This window comes from Melopsittacus undulatus (genome assembly GCF_012275295.1).
Source record: "Melopsittacus undulatus isolate bMelUnd1 chromosome W unlocalized genomic scaffold, bMelUnd1.mat.Z SUPER_W_unloc_3, whole genome shotgun sequence".
Classification (NCBI taxonomy): domain Eukaryota; kingdom Metazoa; phylum Chordata; class Aves; order Psittaciformes; family Psittaculidae; genus Melopsittacus; species Melopsittacus undulatus.
The window spans coordinates 1,802,343-1,824,879 of NW_022993945.1; the positions used below are offsets into that span (position 1 = coordinate 1,802,343).

General features: G+C 41.8%; 1 protein-coding gene across 7 annotated transcripts in view; it reads right to left on the bottom strand.

The window, feature by feature from the left end:
- Positions 1–22,537, bottom strand: part of LOC117438240 (RING finger and SPRY domain-containing protein 1) — a 62,920-nt gene that overhangs the window by 24,485 nt on the left and 15,898 nt on the right. For 4 of the 7 annotated variants that reach the window (XM_034073747.1, XM_034073746.1, XM_034073748.1 and 1 more), the window contains 5 exons: positions 13,544–13,649; positions 11,015–11,511; positions 6,222–6,274; positions 4,717–4,829; positions 2,092–2,218 (listed from right to left, as the gene is read on the bottom strand). In XM_034073747.1, coding sequence (XP_033929638.1) covers positions 2,092–2,218; positions 4,717–4,829; positions 6,222–6,274; positions 11,015–11,361 — 640 coding nt within the window. In that variant the 5' untranslated portion in view covers positions 11,362–11,511; positions 13,544–13,649. Of the gene's footprint in view, positions 1–2,091; positions 2,219–4,716; positions 4,830–6,221; positions 6,275–11,014; positions 11,512–13,543; positions 13,650–21,259; positions 21,288–22,537 lie in introns of those variants that run through there. The other 3 variants (XM_034073749.1, XM_034073751.1, XM_034073752.1) reach the window with 3 other exon arrangements.

Sequence of the window (22,537 nt, forward strand, 5' to 3'; positions counted from 1 at the left end):
CCTTTCTTTAGAGGAGAGCTGCTCCAGCCCTCAGAGCATTCTTGTATCCTCCTCTGGACTCGCTTGAGCAGGTCCAAGTCCCAATGTATGTAGAACAATTATTGTTGTTCCCAGTCAAATATTTGGTACACATTTAATAATTACACAGTTACTGGCAAATTACAAACATATTTAGTTTACCTGCTGTAAATGGGTAGAGTTTGATCCACACTTCTGAGATTCTGAAGACTCCACCACCCTCTGCTTATTATTTTCATGCTCATTACTTTTGAAAAGAGACTGGCTCCCTTTTATTTCCAGAATCAATGTATAAAGACCAGATCCATTGATCAGTAGCCCAAAATAAGTAAAACTGAGCACCTAATGTAGCCTACCTGATAGTTAATGATACAATTTGCAGCAGCATCATAGCAAGCAGCCGATTTAAAAATAAAATTAAAAAAAAAAGCCCTGAAACACTGTGTGCTTAATCAAGAGAAAAGTACAAGGAAACCCAACTCTGGCATCTACAAACTGAAACAAATTGCAGTGAGTTCCAACACAGCATTAACAGATTTGCTGCCTGAGCTGATACAGTAAGATCTCTGTCCACTAAAATGAAAGTAGAGACAGTATCTAATTTTGACTTACTGATAGGACAAGGAGTAATGGGTTCAAACTAAAACAGAGGAAGTTTAGGTTAGTGTGGGAATTCTTAAAGAGCCAAGGCCATGTAGTGAGCAATTCCGATACGCTGAGCCTTATTACTGTAAAGTAAGAAGATTCTTGGCAGGCATAAGCAAGGTCAATTGTCTTGTTAGGCCTCTGTAATTTTCCACTGAAAACGTGCAGAGAATGATCTCTGCCAAGCTTGTAGTTTCCCACTGTATTTTTAGAGTAAGGTATTTAATCACAATTATAACAAGTTATAAACATTAGCTTTGTAAATGGTAGTAACCTCTAGACTAACCAATTAGAGCTCAGTATCCAAGGCTGTTACATAAGAAACCTAAGAGCGTAAGGGTATAAAAGGGGCACTGTATCTGAATAAATTTTGGCAATTGCTTGATCACATTGATCGTCTCCACGTTGTCCGTGACTCCTGCGTCAACAGGTTAGATATAAGGAAGAAGTTCTTTACTCTGAGGGTGGTGAGGCACTGGAATGGGTTGCCCAAGGAAGTTGTGAATGCTCCATCCCTGGCAGTATTCAAGACCAGGTTGGATGGAGTCTTGGGTAACACGGTTTAATATGAGGTGTCCCTGTCCATGGCAGGAGGGTTGGAACTAGATGATCTTAAGGTCTTTTCCAACCCTAACTATTCTATGATTCTATAACAGGGTAGAAGTATTATAGCGTGAAAAAGCTTCCTGCCCTTGTTCTTTACTTTTTTTGACAGAAACACTCAATTTTTTTAATAACCATTAGGTGATACCAGACAACCACTTTTTCTTCCTTTTCCTGTCCACTTTCAGAACAGGATCAAAAAGCTAGATACAAAATCAACCATCAGCAGGAAAGTAACTAAATTGTCAGTTTCCAGCAGGGTACTAGAAATGGCAAGGAATAAAAATTTCTGTACAAGAAGACACCTTAAAATAGAATCCCAGCAATTTTCTTTTCATTAACATAGAAGAGGGAATCTTTTCTGTGACCTACAATAGAACAATATGCGTTTAGCAGAAAAAAAACACATATTTTTGTTTCTCTACAGCTTCCAAGTCTACTCATTTGATACTCCTGCCTACTGGTAAAAGAACTATGTGTTCTCAGTAATTCACACACAGCCAGAGTAGATCTACAGAAGAGACTGGTGACCAGTACTGAGGCAATATACCATAAACAAACACTGATCCACAATCACTAACCACACATCAGAAGGATTTGATGCTTTTCAAGTATGTGTAATTGTGAACGGCTCATTCAGACCCAAGCTAGGGAGTGCTCAATGTTTTAATCACACAGTAGATTTTCACACAAGGTCTCCCCGCAATGTGAAACATTATTCAGTTCCAAGACAATGTTTCTGAACTCGTCTGCAGCATGGGTGCTACAGCAGATGGTGCCTCAGTGAGCCAAGTGCAACCTTCCTGAAGAATCCCACAGCTTTACCTGCTAACTTCTCTGCTAAGCAGCCCAGAACTGCCGTTGTATTACGGTGTTTGGCAGGGTGACAAGCATCCTGGCAAGCAGCAGCTCCACTTAAGTTTAATATTTCAGTTAACTTCTGTAATGCATCCTGAAAAAGAAAAATCAGAAGCCTCATCATCAGCGTCAGATACAGTTTTCCCCCTGTATAACCAATTATTTTTATATTATATTACTAAAGTCAGCATCACATCACAGACAGCATGGGATGGTTATCTCTTAAGATAAGAAGGTAATACAGAACAGATGGGAAGAAAAGTTCAACATAATCAAGAGTTGCAACTTTACAATTAGCACCAAATTGGTCACTGGTGTGATGAACAACTCGGGACACTCTGGACATAGACAAGTAACCTACCTATAGCAATACAAATTAGACAAGTAGACAAAGGCAAACTACCAACCAGCACATCTGGCACGCCATCTACTCTGTTTCCAGTGTCCTAAAACTCACAGCCTTTCCAAACTAAAAGGGCAGTTTCAGACTTTAGAATTCAGAACTGAAGAGATAAGCTCCCCAGAAAAGAGCCCACAATCCCCATCATAAATTTAAGAAGGTGTCAGCTTTGCAAGATGTCATAAATTATGCTCTGGAGAGAATAAAAGGCTTTCTGTAGCCACACTAATTTAGGAAGTCACCAATGAGGGTAACTGTCCTGGGTTCAGCTATAGCAGTTACTTTCCTCCTTCCTAGTAGCTGGTCCAGTGCCGTGTTTTCATCTTTAGCCTGAGAACAGTGCTGATATCAACAATTAAAAACATCAGTGTGTTAAGTAATGTTTACTCTGATTAAGGACTTTTAGTCTCATGCTCTGCCAGTGAGAAGGGGCACAAGAAGCCGGGAGGAAGCAGAGACAGGACACCTGACACAAACTAGCTAAAGGAGTATTCCATTCCACAGCACATCATGCTCAGTATGGAAACTGAGGGGAGTTACTCAGAAGGCCCAGATTTCTGTTCAGGATTAGTTACTGGACTGTTCTTATCTCAACCTGTGGGATTTACATTCTTTTGATTCTCCTCCCCATCCCTCTGGGAGTGTGGGGGGAAGGGGGGGAGTGAGTGACCGATACCCAGCCTGACTGGAGCAGCGACCTGGCCTTTCAGGTAACTCCCCCGTTTCTATACCGGGCAAGACGTACTGTGGTATGGAATACCCCTTTGGCTAGTTTGGGTCAGACGTCCTGTCTCTGCTCCCTCCTGGCTTCCCGTACCCCTCCTCGCTAGCAGAGCATGAGACTGAAAAGTCCTTGATCAGGGTAAGAATTACTTAGCAACGAATAAAACATGGGTGTGTTATCAACACACTTCTCAGGCTAAAGAAAAAAATACAGCACTGAGCCAGCTACTAAAAAGGAGAAAAATAACTATTACAGCTGAACCCAGGACAAGAGGTCAGTGAAAAGTATTCTAACTTGGCAAAACTCTATCTGAATATTTCATAGTTAAAAACATCTTACGTGTTTAACTTAACACACACTGGTGTTGTATTGCTTATGCACAGGGCAGGAACAAATTCAGTAGGGACTTGTAACTGTGCAGCTTCCAGAACTGGAAAACAGAAAGACAGAACTTGGACTACTTTCATGGTATCTGCAGAGCATACATGTACCACAGGGCAGTAGAGGAGAGCAGGTAAAGCAGCTAAAGACCAAAGGCCTCTTGTTCTTCTCCATCAAAAACATCCCCCCCCCCCCCCCCCCCCATCTTCTAGCATTAAGTAGCAATTATCATAGAATCATAGAATAGTTTGGGTTGGAAAGGACCTTAAGATCATCTAGTTCCAAAACCCCTGCCATGGGCAGGGACACCTCATACTAAACCATGGCACTCAAGAATCTGTCCAACCGGCCCTTGAACACCGCCAAGGATGGAACATTCACAACTTCCTTGGGCAACCCATTCCAGTGCCTCACCACCCTCAGAGTAAAAAACTTCTTCCCTATATCTAATCTAAATTTCCCCTGTTTAAGTTTTAACCCATTACCCCTTGTCCTGTCACTACAGTCCCTAATGAAGAGTCCCTCACCAGCATCCCTATAGGCCCCCTTCAGATACTGGATGGCTGCTATGAGGTCTCCACGCAGCCTTCTCTTCTCCAGGCTGAACAGCCCCAACTTGCTCAGCCTGTCTTCCTACGGGAGGTGCTCCAGTCCCCTGATCATCCTCGTGGCCCTCCTCTGGACTTGTTCCAACAGTTCCATGTCCTTTTTATGTTGAAGACTCCAGAACTGTATACAATACTCCAAGTGGGGTCTCACAAGAGCAGAGTAGAGGGGCAGGATCACCTCCTTCGATCTGCTGGTCACACTCCTTTTGATGCAGCCCAGGATATAGTTGGCTTTCTGGGCTGCAAGCGCACACTGCTGGCTCGTGTTCAGTTTCTCATTGACCAACATTATATATCATACCAAGATATAATTATATAGCAAGTCACCACAAATTACTCCAAATTGCAAGTCACAGCCGTTTTCTGAACAGCTCACATTTTTGCATCACTGGTGAAACCCTCTCAGGAGCTATCATGGGTGTGACAACCACGAATAACTGAAATTCAGCCACAGGTAAATATGTTTGCCTTAGACTCACTTTTGTTGGCAGCGGACATTCATCAAGTAGCAGTGTTATAACAGCTGGTCCCAGGGGATCTTCTAATGGAATAACTCTAATTAAAGACTGGACCACTTCCAACCAGCCTTCATCTGTCAACCACAAAACAGAAGTAACACTCAGAATTAACACTGAGATCCTGAAATGTTCAAAATACATCCCTAAATGTAAATTGAAGAACAACCCAACAGTTTACCTTTTACATCAATATCTTAGTTGGCAGTAGTTTAAAAGTTTAAATTCAAGGAGAAAAAGGTTTACAGAAGCTAGGGTAATAGTGAACCCCTCTCTTGTTTGGAGAACAGTCTTGCCCAGGCCAGAGCATCCTTGAGCTCCCACTGGTATTAGGAAGGAACACTCATGACCAATATGGACAAGCACTTTGTTCCAGTGCGATACTCTAAGAGTTCAGTATCTAATATCAACTCTTAAATGTGAAATGCTGCATCCATGATGACACTAAGCAAGTATTTCTTCTAGCAAGAATTGGAGGACTCTTCCTGAGTTCCCTCAAGTGGGAAGACATGGGCCTCTGAGGAACTGCATTAATTTGCCCCATGCCTGGTGGTCTAAAGAAAATGTTTTCCTAAGGAACAGCTCCCACTGCTTAACGAGTAGACAACAGCCTCTATTTGCAAGTATACAGTAATCCACATATAAGATGCTAAACTACTAATAAAGTAAACAGATTTTGATTTACAAGAAAGTAGTTCCCTTCAAAGTGAAAATATAGACAGAGTCTGTATCTGCATATAGGAGAGTGATGTTCAAGACACTTCATGCTCCCTTCAACAGTGACAAGTAAATAGGTAATACACTGGAGTTTGAGCTTGTTTGCACATTCCCATGAAAAACATTTACTGAAGTGTTATAATATCTAATCAGGTTGATTAATTCATGATGATCTAGAAATATATTTCTTAAGACCAGTAGCAACTCTACCAAGAGACAAAAATCTTGAGCTGAGAGAATTTCTCCAACTGTAACAAAGATAAAACAGCCTGTGCTGACAAAGCTCATAATGCAGAACTTAGGGACAGGGTTGGAACAACTACATCAATAAAGCAGAGGTGAGCACAGCAAAACCCCAGACAAAAAGCATGTACTATTTGCCAGCACAGGAGCACATGGGTTTAAACCATGTCTACCATACATATCTAGGTTGGCTTTGTCTTGCTGCAGACAGACATGCTATGTAGCTTATGGTTTAATGCCGTTACGAGTTTTGGCCATCCATTGGATGCTTCTGGAGAATTCACATGAGAAGTTTAACACAGTTCAAAGCTGAGGCAAAGGCAATAAGCTCAGTGAAGCTTCTGAACAGTAGAACTGTATTTTGGATCCCACCTCTCTAGAGCTACATCAAATCATAACTCATATTGCTCACATACATTTGTCTTTGCAAAGAAAAGAGGGTTGTGGCACTTTTTTTTTTTTGGTGCTTTGGAACCACAACTGAAATGCCCAACAAAATGCCCTGATACCTGTTTCTGCCATTTCATGCAACGTGATCATTGAATAAGGAGGCTCCTGGTCACTGAAAGAGATATTACACAGGTCAAATTTTATGCACAATCATCAACATAATACACTAAATAATAATACACAGACAGAAAATGACTCCAGTATTTAACAAAAGGAAGTTTCATAGGCTGCAGACTGCTAATGCTACTTTCAGATCTGAAACACAGATGGAAATGGAGCCTCTCTCTGGCTCAAAATCAACATCTTCATATCTACAATAGCTGATGAATAAAATGGTGATCCATATCTGCATGTCTAAAAGCTGAACATAATCCTTAGGCTTAGTGCTACTCCTTAGCAGAGTTCCTTGGAGTATGAAATGAGACTGCTCTTGGCTCACTTCACAATCTCTGGTACAGTGCACAAGGGACACAGCTTAAACATACTTTCCCCCAGAAATTCTCTGCTAAATATATAAACACTAAAAAAGAACAAAACAAAAAACACCCACAAAACTGAAATGTAAGCCACCTGTGAGCATCACAGACTTCAAACTCAGTAACAAGAACTGTAAGAGGTAGGTAAGGCAGTTGAACAGAAGCTATTTAACCCAGTAACCTTTCCAACAGGAAAACCATTAAGAGTTCAAATTAGATCAGTTCCTAAGGCTCAGTGCTGGAGCAAGGACAAGAAGGTATGGCCAGGTCTGCTCATCTGAGCATTCACTGCTACTGGGAGTTCCTAAAGCAAGATCTCAAAATCCTATTCAGTAAAAGCAGAACAAAAATCATTCACGACAGCATGTCCTAAATGCTATGTTTGGGCACTGCAGATTAACCCCAGGCTTAGAATGATACATGCCATGCTCAATTTCTATCACGTAGCTCTGAAATTAAATTAGAAACACAAAATACAGATGAATTTTAGAAAATTTCAACACAGATTAATCACACAGATAATAAAACTTTCCATAGAAGGAAAAAAGAAGCTTATAAAAGGTGGAAGTGAGAACAGACTGCCTGGGAAGAATAAAGGGACACTGACAGGAAGCTAGGAACAAGGTCAGGAAAGCTAAGGCCCAGTTAGAATTGAGCCTGGCCAGGGATATCAAGTATAACAGGAAAGTCTTCTATAGGTATGTTGCAACCAAAAGGAAATCTAAGAATATGGCTCTCTCCTTAAGGAAACAGAAGCACTAGCTACCCTGGATTTGGAAAAGGCTGAAGTTCTCAATGAATTTTTTGCCTCAGTCTTCACCGGCAAGGGCTCTGGCAACACTGCTCAAGTTTTGGAAGGCAGATGCAGGGACTGAAAATGAAGACCTAAGGCCCACTGTAAGAGAGGCTCAGGCTTGAGATCATCTTAAGAACCTGAACATACACATGTCCATGGGACCTGATGAAATCCATCTGTGGGTCCTGAAAGAGCTGGTGAATGAAGTTGCTAAGCCACTGGCCATCATATCTGAAAAATCATGGCAGTCAGGTGAAGTTCCTGATGACTGGAAAAAGGGAAATATAACCCCCATTTTCAAGAAGGGGAAAATGGATGACCCGGGGAATTATAGACCAGTCAGTCTCACCTCTGTGCCTGGCAAAAGCTGGGAGCAGATTCTCCTGGAAGGCACGCTAGGGCACATGAAAAACAACAAGGTGCTTGGTGACAGTCAACATGTCTTCACTAGGGGGAAATCCTGCCTGACCAATTTGGTGGCCTTTTATGATGGAGCTACAGAACTGATGGACGGGGTGGAGCAGTTGACGTCATCTCCCTGGACTTGTGCAAAGCGTTTGACACTGTCCCACACAATATCCTTGTCTCTAAATTGGAGAGACATCAATTTGATAGGTGGACCACTTGGTGGATAAAGAACTGGCTGGATGGCCGCACGCAAAGAGCTGTGGTCAACGGTTCAATGTCCAGTTGGAGACCAGTAACGAGAGGTGTCCCTCAGTGTTGGGACAGATATTGTTCAACATCTTTGTCAGTGACAAGTTTGCCGATGACACCAAGCTGTGTGGTTTGGTTGACACAATGGAGGGAAGGAATGCCATCCAGAGGGACCCTGACACACTTGTGAGGTGAGCCGATGCCAACCTCATTAAGTTTAACCATGCCAAGTGCAAGGTCCTGCACCTGGGTCGGAGCAATCCCAGGCACAGCTACAGTTTGGGCAGAGAAGAGATTCAGAGCAGCCCTACAGAGGAGGACTTGGGGTGCTGGTCAGTGAGAACATGAGCCAGCTTCAGCATGCACTCACAGCCCAGTAAATCAACCGTATCCTGGGCTGCATCAAGGGGAGCGTGACCAGCAGGTCGAAGGAGGTAATCCTGTCCCTCTACTCTGCTCTTCTAAGACCCCACTTGCAACAGTGTGTGTGGTTCTGGTGTCCTCAACATAAAAAGGACATGGAGCTGTTGGAGCAAGTCCAGAGTAGGGCCAGGAGGATGATAAGGGGCTGGAGCACCTCCCATATGAAGACAGGCTGAGCAAGTTGGGGCTGTTCAGCCTGGAGAAGAGAAGGCTGCGTGGAGACCTCATAGCACCCTTCCAGTGTCTGAAGGGGGCTACAAGGATGCTGGAGAAGGACTCTTCATCAGGGACTGTAGTGATAGGACAAGGGGGAAAAGGTTCAAACTTAAACAAAGGAAGTTCAGGCTGGATATAAGGAGGAAGTTCTTTACTGTAAGGGTGGTGAGGCACTGGAACAGGTTGCCCAGAGAAGCTGTGGCTACCCCATCCCTGGCAATGTTCAAGGCCAGGTTGAACAGAGCTTTGGGCGACATGGTCTAGGGTGAGGATGCCTGCCCATGACAGTGCATTTGGAACTACATGATCTTAAGGTCCTTTCCAACCCTAACTATTCTATGATTGTACACTGAAAACCAAGACCTCCAGACATGATATTTTTTCTAAGTGAACATTCCTATTAATCTAAGAAGGGCTTATCATTAGCTTCAAGTCTAGCAGAACAGCTCCTTAAACTTTTTTTCAGACATATTTAGAGAGTTTGCCTTGTGAACAGACCCCTCCATTATTCATAACCATAGCTCTTCATCTTATCTGCAGAACTTGCAATATTTAGCTGCATTATAAAACTAGCTGGGACTTGCCAGCTGCCTTAATACAAAACAAGGGAAACCAGTATTCCAGTACAGCCCATTTTTGGGCTCCTCACAAGCAGACATCAAAGGAATGAGTCTAGTAGAGGGCTTTCAAGATGGCTGATGGCTAAAAAATATGTCGCAGAAGCTATGAGAAATAGATTTGTTCATCCATAAGGGGTAGTAGTGGAAAGGAGAAGAAATCACACTGCTGTCTGCAACTATGTAATGGGAAAGAGCAGAGAGGACATTCAGACTTTTCAGAGGTGCATGCAACAGGGGTGTGTTAGAACATGGGAAATTCCAACTTTTAAAACTATTTACTATTTAAGTCATGGGCATGGTCAAACACTAGAAGAGGGACCCAAGGATGTGGAGGATTCTCTATATCATTAAGATGTTCAACACTTGACTGAATAAAATCGTGAGCCACCTGCTCCTGCAAGATCTGGGTTTTAAGCAGGAGGCTGTAATGGATGATCTTCATGAGGTCCCTTCCAACCCATGTGGTTATGGGAGTCTCAAAGTATTTCACTGGAGTCTGTATAAAATAAGAAACACAGTAGCTTTAAGAATTTACCAGAAACAGGACTCCAGGATCAGCAAAATAACCGCTTATTGTCCCCCTGTAGCATAGGAAAGCACTTACAAGATTACAAAACTGATTTCAAGACCCACAGGAACAGGATCAACTATGCATGAAGTGTTATGAAACAGCTTAAGAAGCTGAACTTAGGGGAAAGGGGAAGGCATGCAAGATTAAGGAGAGGCTTTCAAAACAGTTTTAACTTTATGATTTGAAGACAGACCACAAAATAAAACCTGTTAAAAAAAAAACCAAACCCCTTAGATTTAAATGTTCAGGGGAAAAAAAAATCCTGGTATTTCCATTTAAAGCATTTTACAGCAGGAAGACACACTCTGCAGGCACATTTCAAAGTAACAATGCAGATATATGAATCAAGGCGCACATTCTGAGCCTTGTCCACCTTAAACTCAAACCCTATCTGTGAAGCTAGAATAGTTCCTTTCCTTCTGTTTTGGCCTTTCCAATTCCTAGCCTTCACCTAATCCAAAAGTCAATGAGCTAACTTATCCCATCATTTGAAAGGTCCTTTTAAAACTTTGTAGAAAACAATGCAAAACAAACAAACAAAAATGATGAAACCATAAATATCCCACACACGCTTAATGGGTGCTTTGAGCATGCAAAGAACACAGTTGAACAGTCACAACAGGAAGTCACTTAAAACTAGAGAGAAAACCTCAGCCTGTTTATACAAGCTAACAAAGATCAAAGCTCTCAGTTTTGCTTAACCATTTCCAAAGAAATGTATATACAGCCTGAAAACAAAAAACTTGCACAACAATCAATTTTTAGGAGAGAAGTTCCCAAACTCTGAAGTGTTTGTTGCTTCCTAAACTGTGTATCTATGCCAGATAAGAAACACTAAGCACTCCTCATCCCACCTGGGTGTAGTGCCATACAGGAATTGTGAGAAAGCTCTCAGCTCCTGGAAGAGTCTGTACCTGTGCACTTTGGAGCTACTTCTATTACCTAGGAAAGGTGCTCCTCTCCTAAGCCTCCAGATGGAAACACGCAGCTGCTTCAGGGTCAGGTGCAGACTGGTGAGAGGATGGAACCACAGTTTGAAAGGAGACAAGAACATTTTCACTCATGTTGGATTATTCCTTGAGGAGGTACTTACTTATCTACTAATGTCCGAATTACAGCCAATGTGTCGAGTACTAGTCCATCCACATTCTGTTTTTTCCTTCTTGGTTCATGAGGCCCTCGACCCCTCCTGGGTGGATGGACAGGATCCCTTGGGTGGCTTCTTGCTTCAGGTACATGTACTCTACTGTTCTCCATTTGCTGATCCCGAGATTCCACATTGTCTTCTGCTCCACTGTCATCATGGCAAACACATGAGTTTCCCATATTGCCAGCCCCCAGGGCTCCCAGTAAATGGGGAATGTGGTACTCTAATGTCAACTGTAAACTTTGAAAAAGGCTTCTGCTAGCATAGAACACAACCAAAGCAACTACAATCATCTAGAAAGTTTTAAGAGTAATGTTTGTGTAATCCTGAATAGTGATTTTTTTGCATTATAAGGATTGGTATCAGCTGGAATGAATGGGAAGTCAGAGACTTAGTTTCCAATACAATTAGTTAAAATACACGTTGGTCATCCAGAAGGAGGTCTGAAAAAGCAAATCCAAAACAAAAGTCAGTGTTTCTACTTCTAATGAATAGCAGAAGAATTACTATTTTAGGCAAAGGAATCAGTCTTGGTGGATAAAGCACCTCAGAAACAAAGTTTGTACCTGAAATCTATTGCAGGGAAGAGGAAAGGAAGGAAGAGCCCTAAGTAGCTCTCACCCACACACTATTCCTTTCTACACTACCTATTATTTCCCCTTTCTTCCATGTTTTTTTGGATGCAGAGAAACAACTTTGTCTAGCACAGTGTCTAGCATGCTTTAAATCTATGACACTGCAACCCTTTAAGTACTACATATTACCAAACCAATTTCATTTGTTCTTTACCCTTTATAAAGGCATACTGCTTAGGCCATCCAAATAAAGGCTGAATACTTAAGGGTTTAATTTTGCATCAGGAATATTCAGTATAATTTCCAGAATCTACAAAATAGCCAAAACTGTAAAGAACTGAACTTACAGTTATAGCATATCTCAACAAACTGTAGATTTAACAGTGAACTGTTTAGTCCATCTGTGCATAAACATGTCTTTTGGAATGTGCCTACATCGATTGGATCCTTACCCAAAGAAGCACCAGGTATCAACCCTGAGATAAACAGGAATTACAGACACCATTTTAATGCCTACAGATCTAACTGGGATTTCAAAAGGGGTGTTTTCTGTGCAGGTTTATGCTTGTTCAGATCTAGCATCAAACCAATCTTCCCTTTTTGAAAGCAAGAGATAATTGAATTATTCCTTTGTTCTTTATACAAATAGTTTGGATGAAATACAGGCCCACGAGCAACTGAGATTGTAGGGCAGTCCCTCTGAACCATTACACTGAGAATGCTAGCAAGAGCAAAAATATTCAGACCCCCATTTCATCAGAAGTGATTTTTCAAGCCATAGGGTGTATGATCTATAGATCATCAAAATATCACCTAAAATAAAGCTTTACAAAAGATATCATTTCACTACTTAAGCACTTCAGGCATGTCAGAATAAATAACTTTTAAGACTAAGCACATTTTATACTTTTAAGAATCAAGTTTAACTTAAGCTACAAGTTATGGTAAATATCCTGTAACAGGTTATTACTATTCTACAACCATGAAATTATTTAACAGTACACATGTGGCACCATGAAGTTAAAAGAAAGGCTTTCAAACATGAAAGGCTGCCATTTGGGACAAGATCATAACATTACTTGGGAAGCAAGACACTGGTCATATGAGCAAGTCTCTGGATGTCCAGCTGTCACTAGAGAGCACTGCAAACAAGCTCTTGGACTCTTCTCTAGTTTGAAGTACATTACCTTATTTTAGCACAGTGAAAGGTTCTGCATTAAGAAATTAACTGAAGACTAATTAGGGAAGAAAAAAAATCCCTCAAAGGATATTAATTGCAAAAAAAAATAAAATTAAAAGATCTTGACAACTTGTTCAAGAAATTCCTAAACCACAGATCATTAGAAGGGTTCTGGCACAACAATGTGCTTGCCTTATTCTCTAAGCAGTTGGATCACAAGAGGTAGAACACAAGGCTCAGGAGCCATAGTCACCCAGTCAAAAGTACATGTGAGGGAGCCAGTAGAGATTGCATGGATCTTAAACAGAATTGTGCAAGATCACAACAGTTTCAAATGGTGGGGGGGGGGGGGGTATTTTTTAAAAAGAGCTAGTTACATTAAACACAAAGCATATCTTTCCAAGTTAAAAAAAATGCATGGATCTATGAATCAAGATAATTTAAAGGCATTATAGTAACATAATACTTAAATGCAAAACGGTTACAGATTTCGAACCTGAATTAAGCTGTTCAATAACTTACAAAAACATTACACAGTGAATCTCTTCTCATTAAAATAAGCATGGAAAAGCTGTATTTTACGAATTAGCAGTGAATAAGAACTTACCTAAGGAACAAAAGTAGACATAACACAAGATCAAAACTGATAAGCGAAATCTAGGTTTTTCTGGTTGACAAACTAAAAGCATGATTAAAATCAAGTGGTTCTGATCAACTCACCCTTAGGTATGTTTGGCTCAGGAACAGCTGGGAGTGCTCACAAAGAGCTGTTAACAGAAGTAGACTATACTTCAGGGCGTAGATGCAGCTGTATCTGGAACAGCAGCTGAGACAAAGAGGCACAAAAGCACAATATGTAAACAGTTCTAAGTAATGTTAAGTTTGATGGCTTTCTAATGGAAAATAACTGCGGTGCCTGAAGGTAGATGACATACTATCAGGTCCTTAGAAACTTAGTACAAAAAGTGTAAGAAAAGCAGAATGGAAAAACAGGACCTGGGGATGGGGAGTATCTGGGACTAGCAGGTGTCCAGGACGGGATGCAGCTAAACTAACTGATAAGTAGGACAGGATGATTGCTATGTCTGTAATGTTAATTAAGCTGGGAAAAGTAAATGACCCTTAAAGACCACCATCACATTTTTGTATACATGCGGGACTTTCTGGAAAATGATGTAATATACCCAGTGACCATATAAGGATGGCCTGTGTAGCAATACGGGACACACGTTAGGAGGAGCTATCCCTCGTGTCTCCCGGCGCCGCAATAAAGAATACCTGCTTGTCAGCTTGAAACTGTTGGTGAGTTTGTTCCTGGATTTTTCTCTGAATCAATTTGGAACCCCAGATGGGACCCTCTCTGCTCGGCTGTAGGACCCGCTGAGGACAGGGCTCCCTAGGGCCCTTGGGAGTTTTTCCCGGACGGACCCCTCAACTCATTCAGATCACTGTGGGAGCAGACAAGGACCATCTTCATAAAAGGTATTCTTTTATATAGTCTGTAAGATGCAAGGGGCATCTCGGTTTGGTAAATTGGGTTTGGTAAGCGTACACAAGGTTTGGAAGCCTTCCGTAAATCGAGATAGCAAATCTCATGGGTAAAGGCGTATACTTGGCTGCTAGCGTCCGTTTGGTATACACCCACAAGAAGCAGAGGGCATCTTGTGGTTCGGGTCCTGCAAGGCGCAGTGGGTGTCTTGTAGAAAAGGTTTTGGTTTTTACCGGTATAAAATCACAAGAAGCAGAGGGCATCTTGTGGTTTGGGTCCTGCAAGACACAGCGGGTGTCTTATAGAAAGGGTTTTGGATTTTACTAGTATTTGACTTCTGTTGTGGCTTGTTACAGTTGTGATTTTGGTATTGGTGACAGACTGCTATAAATACGTTATTGTTGTCTCTGTTTCAAGTGTTGTAACTATGGAGCATCTATTCTGTGGCTTGTTACAATGATGATTTTGGTCTTGTGATTTTAGTGTTGGTGACAGGTTGCTATAACTATTAATTGTTAGTTTGATACAATTTTAGTCTCTGTCTCAAGTGTTGTAACTATGTGGAGTGTGTCTGTGGGATCGTGTGTGTGTGTGTGTGAATGTGAGATAGATAATGGGAAATTGGCAGAGTGGAGAGATTTTGACAAAGAGTCCTTTAGGGTGCATTTTGGCACACTGGAAAGAACTGGGGGGGTTTCCCGAGGCCTTGGTAAATGAGAAAAAGCTGATAAAATATTGTAACCAGTGGTGGCCTTTGTATACTTTGGAAAATCAGGAAAAATGGCCTAAAAATAGAACTTTGAATTATGATACATTGTTACAATTAATGTTGGTTTTGAGGTGGCAAGGAAAATGGAATGAAGTAATGCATGCAGATGTGACAGACAGAATGCAAAATTAATATACCTCTGTCAGATCCCTTAATTTTGGCTTTGGAAAAGGACAGGGAAGAACTTGAAAGCTAAGCTGGAGAGGTGTTCAGATCGTGATACTGGAGAAAGATGTTTAAAGTTAAGGAAAAACAAGGAGGAAAAGAGGGCAGCTCGGGCAGCTCCTGTGTTTGAGCGTGAGCTGAATGCTGGGGAGGCAGAGGTGGCGGGATGTCGGGCAGATGTGGGAGAGTGTATTCTTCTCCTATGGGACCGGATCGGTGTGTGTTGTGGGGAGTTTGGACGTTGGAAGTGAGACTGCCCTGGGGGAAGTGCATGGTGTAGCTCCAGTGGCTGAATTGGAACTAGACTGACAAGGAACTAGACTGGTTAAATTAAAAGTGGGGACTAGAGTGTCGTGGTTTAAACCAAGTCCGCACAGCTCGTTACTCACTCCCCCCCTTGCTCCCCCAACTACCGGAGAGTTAGGAAGGAGAATCCAAAGAATGTAGCCCCCACGGATTGAGATAAGCACAGTTTAATAGCTAAGGTATAACACAAATCACTACTGCTACTACTACTACTACAAATAATAATGATAAAGCCAATAACTAGTGAAGAGAATACAACACCTCACCAGCCACCGACCCATAACTCATCCCACCCTGCCTGACTGAGCACCGACCGATACCTCCTCCATCCCCCCAGAGCTCCAGCACTTCCGGGTTTCTCCCGGTTACATCCTGAGCATGAAGTGCTGTGGTATGGAATACCTCCTTGGCTAGCCTGGGTCAGGTGTCCTGTCTCTACTTCCTCCTAGCTTCCCCTCCTCCCTGGCAGAGCATGAGGCTCAGAAAAGGCCATTGGACAAACCAAACATTTGAGCAGTAACTCAAAACATACTTGCTATCAGCAACCGTTCTCAGCCCAAAAGTCAAAACACAACACTGCACCAGCTACCAAGAAGGAGAAAAATGACTGCTACTGCTCAAACCAGGACATAGAGGAAATAAAGTGGAATTTTAGTGGATACAGGAGCAACTTGTTCGGCATTAAATCAGAGGGAAAATAATTTGTTACAAATGTGGGAGCTACTGGCCACCAAGAAATGAAAAAAAAAAACAAACACAAAAAAAAAACAAAAAACAAAAAACAAAAACATTCTTTCTGAAGCCCTTAAAGTACAAATTGGAAAACAAATGGGAATGCATAAAATTTTATGCATGCTAAATTCTCTGAAATCTTTCTTAGGGTGAGAAGCAACATTTAAAGAAGGTAAAATGGAACTGAGAGTTAAAAATCAGTTAATTTAGGTTTTGAGTTTATAACTTTTAATTCAACAGAAAAGCAAACAGGAGGACCTCCCTGAAATAGAAGAAATCCTTAATCAGGTTTATCTGGGAGTATGGGCATCTGAAGTTGCAGGTAAGGCAAAAAAATGCTTTGCCTGTTAAAGTAGAAATAAAAAGGGGGGCCCCTGCCCAATTAAAATAAAACAGTATCCCCTAAAACTGCAGGGAAAGGGAACTAAAAATCATTGATAAATTTTAAAATATAAATTATTAATTGAATGTGAATTGGAATATAATACTCCTATCTGGACAGTAAAGAAATAAAGTTGCAGATTGGTTCAAGATCTCAGAGCAGTCAACAAATTTGTAGAGGATATTCATCCAGTAATAGCTAATCCACCTACCTTATTGACTAAATTGAATAATAATCAAATGGTTTGACATCTTCGATTTAAAGGACTCTTTCTTTTGCTTAACATTGGCCAAAAAAAAACAGAATTTATTTGCTTTTGAATAGTGAAAATCCTGACACAGGAAAGAAAACTCAATTAAGTTGGACAGTATTACCTCAAGGGTTTAAAACCAGTCCAAATATTTTTTAAATCAGTTAACACTGGAACTAGAACCATGGAATCCACCCACTCAGATGGGGACTCTGTTTCAATATGTGGATGACTTATTAATTGCCAGAGAAACAAAGGAAGAATATGTCTAGTTAATGGTGGGATTATTGAATTTTCTGGGACTGAATGATTATTGGGTATCAAGACAAAAGGCCCAACTAATTCAAACCCAAGTTTCCTACCTAGGATATGAAATAACAGGAGAACAGAGAAGTTGGAACTGCTAAAAAAGAAGCCATTTGTGAAACGTCACGACCATCAACCATCAAGGAGTTCCAGACGTTCCTGGGAATGACTGAATCAGAGAATCCCAAGGGCTGGAAAGGACCTCGAAAGACCATCTAGTCCAACACCCCTGCAAGAGCAGGGTAACCTAGAGTATATCACACAGGAACTTGTCCAGGCGGGCCTTGAATATCTCCAATGTAGGAGACTCCACAACCCCCCTGGGCAACCTGTTCCAGTGCTCTGTCACTCTTACCATAAAGAAGTTCTTCCTGATGTTAACGTGGAACCTCCTATGCTCCAGTTTACACCCATTGCCCCTTGTCCTATCACTGGATATCACTGAAAAAAGCCTAGCTCCATCATCCTGACACCCACCCTTTACATATTTGTAAGCACTGATGAGGTCACCCCTCAGTCTCCTCTTCTCCAAGCTAGAGACCCAGCTCCCTCAGCCTCTCCTCATAAGGGAGGTGTTCCACTCCCTTAATCATCTTTGTGACTCTGCGCTGGACTCTCTCAAGCAATTCCCTGTCCTTCTTGAACTGAGGATGATGCAGTCTTTGGATGAATGATTATGGTGTTCTGGTAAGACCACTATATGAACTGTTAAAAGAAACCCCTCTCTCTTTGGAATGTACTGATTCAGCAGAGGAGGGCTTTAGAAATTTAAAAAACAGAGCTAATGAGAGCTGCAGCTCTGTGACTTCCAGATGTGACTAAATCATTTTGGCTATATTCCTATGAAGAACAGGGAATAGCTTTGGTCCTTGCTCAGAAACTAGGACCCTTTGAGAGGACAGTGGTGTTTTTTTCAAAACAGCTGGATGAAACAAGCTGGATGGCTAAGAGCTGTGGCAGCAGTTGTCATGAACATTGAAGAGGCTTGCTTGGGACAAAAGATTACTGTACTAGTGTCCCATGTTGTGTCAGCAGTCCTGGAACAGAAAGAAGCCCACTGGTTATCTCCTTCATGTTTTTTTAAATACCCGGCCACCCTTGTGCAACAACACGATGATATAGAAATTGTGGTCACTAATGTTGTCAATCCAGCATCCTTTTTGCAGGAACAACCAGCAGAACTATTAACACACGACTGCTTGGCTACTATAGAGACTGTATATTCAAGCTGACCAGATTTGAAAGAAACCTCTGGAACATGCTGAACAAGAGCCCTGGAAATAGCTAATGACAAAAGGATAACCATTTGGACTGATTCTAAATATGCATCTGTGGTCCATGAACATGGTGACATCTGAAAAGAATGAAAGCTCTTGAACACACAGGGAAAAAAATATAAACATGCTACAGAAATTCTATGGCTACTGGAAGCTGGTGACTCTGATAAGGAAATTGGAAACAATTTGGCCAATATTGAAGCCAAACAAGAAGCTGAACAATCTGAAATCATTCCTTTAATCCCTGATGGCAAACTAACAATTGAGAAATCTAAACCTAGATATTCAAAGGAGGATAGAAAATTGATTGAAGATCTCAAAGGACAGGAAAACAAAGATGGTTGGGTTCAGATACCTGATGGGCGAATTGTAATTCCCTGTAATCAACTCTGCAAGATACTTCAGGAGGAACATAATAAAACTCATTGGAGTAGCAACTCATTGTATAAATACTTAGACAAATTGTAGGAAGGAATCTATATATCATAGTTCAATTAGTGACAATCTCAGCTCTGTCTCAAGAATAATCTTAAAATTGAAAACAGAAATGAAATTGGTACAACTGGGGAGGAAGATATCTGGGCAGTATTGGCAAATAAATTTTCCTAAATTACTGAGACCAGAAGGTTACCAATATTTGTTAGTGTTAACAAAGAGTTTTTCAGAGTGACCAGAAGCATTCCCTTGTAGAGTAAATAATGCAAATCAAGTAATTGGAACACTGTTAAATGATATACCTTGTTTTGGAATACCAGAGGCAATTTCTTCCAATCGAGGCTCGCACTTTAGAGCAAAATAGTTACAAGAAATTACCAAAAAATTAGAAGTTGATTGGCAACTACATGTTCCATACAGGCCTCAGGTCAGTGGGCAAGTAGAAAAGATGGTTCAACTGATCAAACAACAGACTAGTAAAATATGTCAGGAAATGAATTAAGAACTTGAACTAAACCTCGGTCAGAAGAAGAGGCTAGACCATGTAAAATTTTATATGGAAGACCCTATCAGTCCCAGTTTAAAGGAGAAAGTCTTCTGGAAGTGGAAGAAGTGATACACGGGTAACCAATGTACAGGGGGGTAATACAGAAAAATTGTACAAGGGAGTTAAAGGAATTCCTTTGCAAACAAAAGTCTTGTCTGTCCTAAGTACCTGCCATTGCCATCTTGCCAAGGCATTGATTACTGCTGGAGGGGAAGAAACAGATGCTAATTCTACTGACAAAAGCAGATGAAAGGTCCTGCTGATAGGCAGCAGGAGAGGCAGACTGGGTGACCAAGCCTTAAGACCATGACAAAAGCACAGGTGTTGGGTCCTACTGATAAGCGGCAGGAGAAGCAGACTGGGCGCCGACTAACCCTAAATCCATGTCTGAAGATTAAAAGGTGTAAAGGTTAAGAAGAGGAAGACTCATTTACTTCATCTTGAAGACCCCTGCCCACAGGAGGAAGACTCATTTACTTCATCCTGAGACCCCTGCCCATGACCAGAAGGGGCACTGCGCAAGTGCAAAGGACCTTCTGGCTCATTCTAATACGAAGCGGGGATAGATAATACATATCTATAGGCGGATTGAGCAACCTCATGTCTATGTATACCTTAAGAGAATAAATGTAAAGGGACAACAACCCTGAGGTGTGCATGCTTTGCAGGAGCTATCCCCATGCACCTCAGCGCTGAATAAAAGCATACCTACTTTACAACTTTAAGTAGTTGTGGAGTCTATCCGCATATCAGAAGGCTATCTCTGAGAGTTTCTGGTCAATCTGGGAAAACAATTAGCAGAAATAAGAGAATACTGGGGACAAGAGCGAGAGGCATGGATTATCCGACTCACCCTTTTAGATCCAGAGAGCGGGTTTATGTTAAGAATTTTTCAAGAGAATCCTCTACAAGAGGAGTGGACCGTACCAGGTATTATTGACTACCTTTACAGCAGTGAATATAACGGAACAACCTGCTTGGATACATTATTCAAGAATAAAGAAAGCACCAGAACCAGAGAAGACATGGCGGGTTGAACCCTTACATCTGAAATTTTATTGATCATAATTTGGTTTAATATGAATGCAGAATGTTGCTAAAATTTTTAATTGTAGTGACAGTTGAGTGTGTGCATGATACACGGGTAACCAATGTACAGGGGGGTAATACAGAAAAATTGTACAAGGGAGTTAAAGGAATTCCTTTGCTTAAACAAAAGTGTTGTCTGTCTTAAGTACCTGCCATTGCCATCTTGCCAAGGCAGTGATTACTGCTGGAGGGGAAGAAACAGATGCTAATTCTACTGACAAAAGCAGATGAAAAGTCCTGCTGATAGGCGGCAGGAGAGGCAGACTGGGTGACCAAGCCTTAAGACCATGACAAAAACACAGATGTTTGTTCCTACTGATAAGCGGCAGGAGAAGCAGACTGGGCGCCAACTAACCCTAAGTCCATGTCTGAAGATTAAAAGGTGTAAAGGTTAAGAAGAGGAAGACTCATTTACTTCATCTTGAAGACCCCTGCCCACAGGAGGAAGACTCATTTACTTCATCCTGAGACCCCTGCCCATGACCAGAAGGGGCACTGCGCAGGTGCAAAGGACCTTCTGGCTCATTATAATACGAAGCGGGGGTAGATAATACATATGTATAGGCGGATTGAGCAACCTCATGTCTATGTATACCTTAAGAGAATAAATGTAAAGGGACAACAACCCTGAGGTGTGCATGCTTTGCAGGAGCTATCCCCATGCACCTCAGCACTGAATAAAAGCATACCTACTTTACAACTTTAACTAGTTGTGGAGTCTATCCGCGTATCAATTTGGTGAGCCAGGCAGGAGGCCTCTGTCCGGCTGCAGGATCGGCCAAGGGGTGGACATCCTCGGCGCCACAGGCTGTTTGCCTGGAGGACCTCCACTTCTCGTCTGCTCACTGCGGGGACAGACAACAACCTGTGCCGGCTGCGGAGAAACGGTATGCTTGGGGTTTTGGTAATTTGGGTTTTGGTAATTTAGGTTTTGGTAATTTAGGTGGCCTGTAAGGCGTACGCGTGGCCCGGGGCTGCTGGTAAGGCGCGCAGAGACGTCTGGCGCACAGCGAAGTTCCCCTTGGTTGGTATGGCTTGCAAGCGGGGGGCTCGCCGACCGATAGAGCGGCTGCTAGCGATCCTGGGAGCGGATCGGGTGAGCCCGGGTTTTCGCTGTATCCCAAGTTTTGGGAGCCAGGACGGACCTGCTAGGGGGGCAGGTGAAGGGTAAGCGAACCCACCAGGTTTCTGCTGTATCTCAAATTCTGAGAACCGTGAGGAGGGTAAGCGGAACCATAGTATGAGTGGGGGATCCCATGTGTAACTTTGTGTTTCTGTGTGACTGAGACGTAGCATAGCTACGAAGCGAGTGTGGAGTCCCAATCCGCGGTTCCGTGTCTCCGCGAGGAGAGCGGCCGGAGACGGACGAAGTGTCTGTGTTTTGTGGTCCTGTCTCTGTCCTGTGTATAAGATTAAAAGAAAAAAAAAAAGAGAGAAAAAAACACAAACTGGAAAAAAAAATTGTAAAAAATGTAAAAAAAAAAAAAAATTAAGAGGCATGATTGCAAAGGTTTTCTGTAACTGAAACTTGTGTAGGTGCTCTCATATTTTCATAAGTGCATTTGCAGAGCACTGAGAAGCTATAGAGATCTGTAAAAGATTGACTGAAATGGGAGCCGGTCAAAACAAGGAAATTCTGAGGAAAAGCCCATTGGGTTACATTTTGGCTCATTAGAAAGAACTGAGAGGATCTTCTGGGGCCTCTGTAAACAAGAAAACGTTGGTAAAATATTGTAACCAATGCTGACCTTCATATACTTTGGAAGATCAAGGAAAATGGCCCAAAAATTGAACTTTGAATTATGATACATTGTTATAATTAATGTTGTTTTGAGGTGACAAGGAAAATGGAATGAAGTAATGTATGCAGATGTGACAGAGTGCAAAATTAGACCTCTTTCTGATCCCTTAATTTTGGCTTTGGAAAAGGACAAGAAAAACTAAAAGCTAAAGAGATGTTGTTCAGA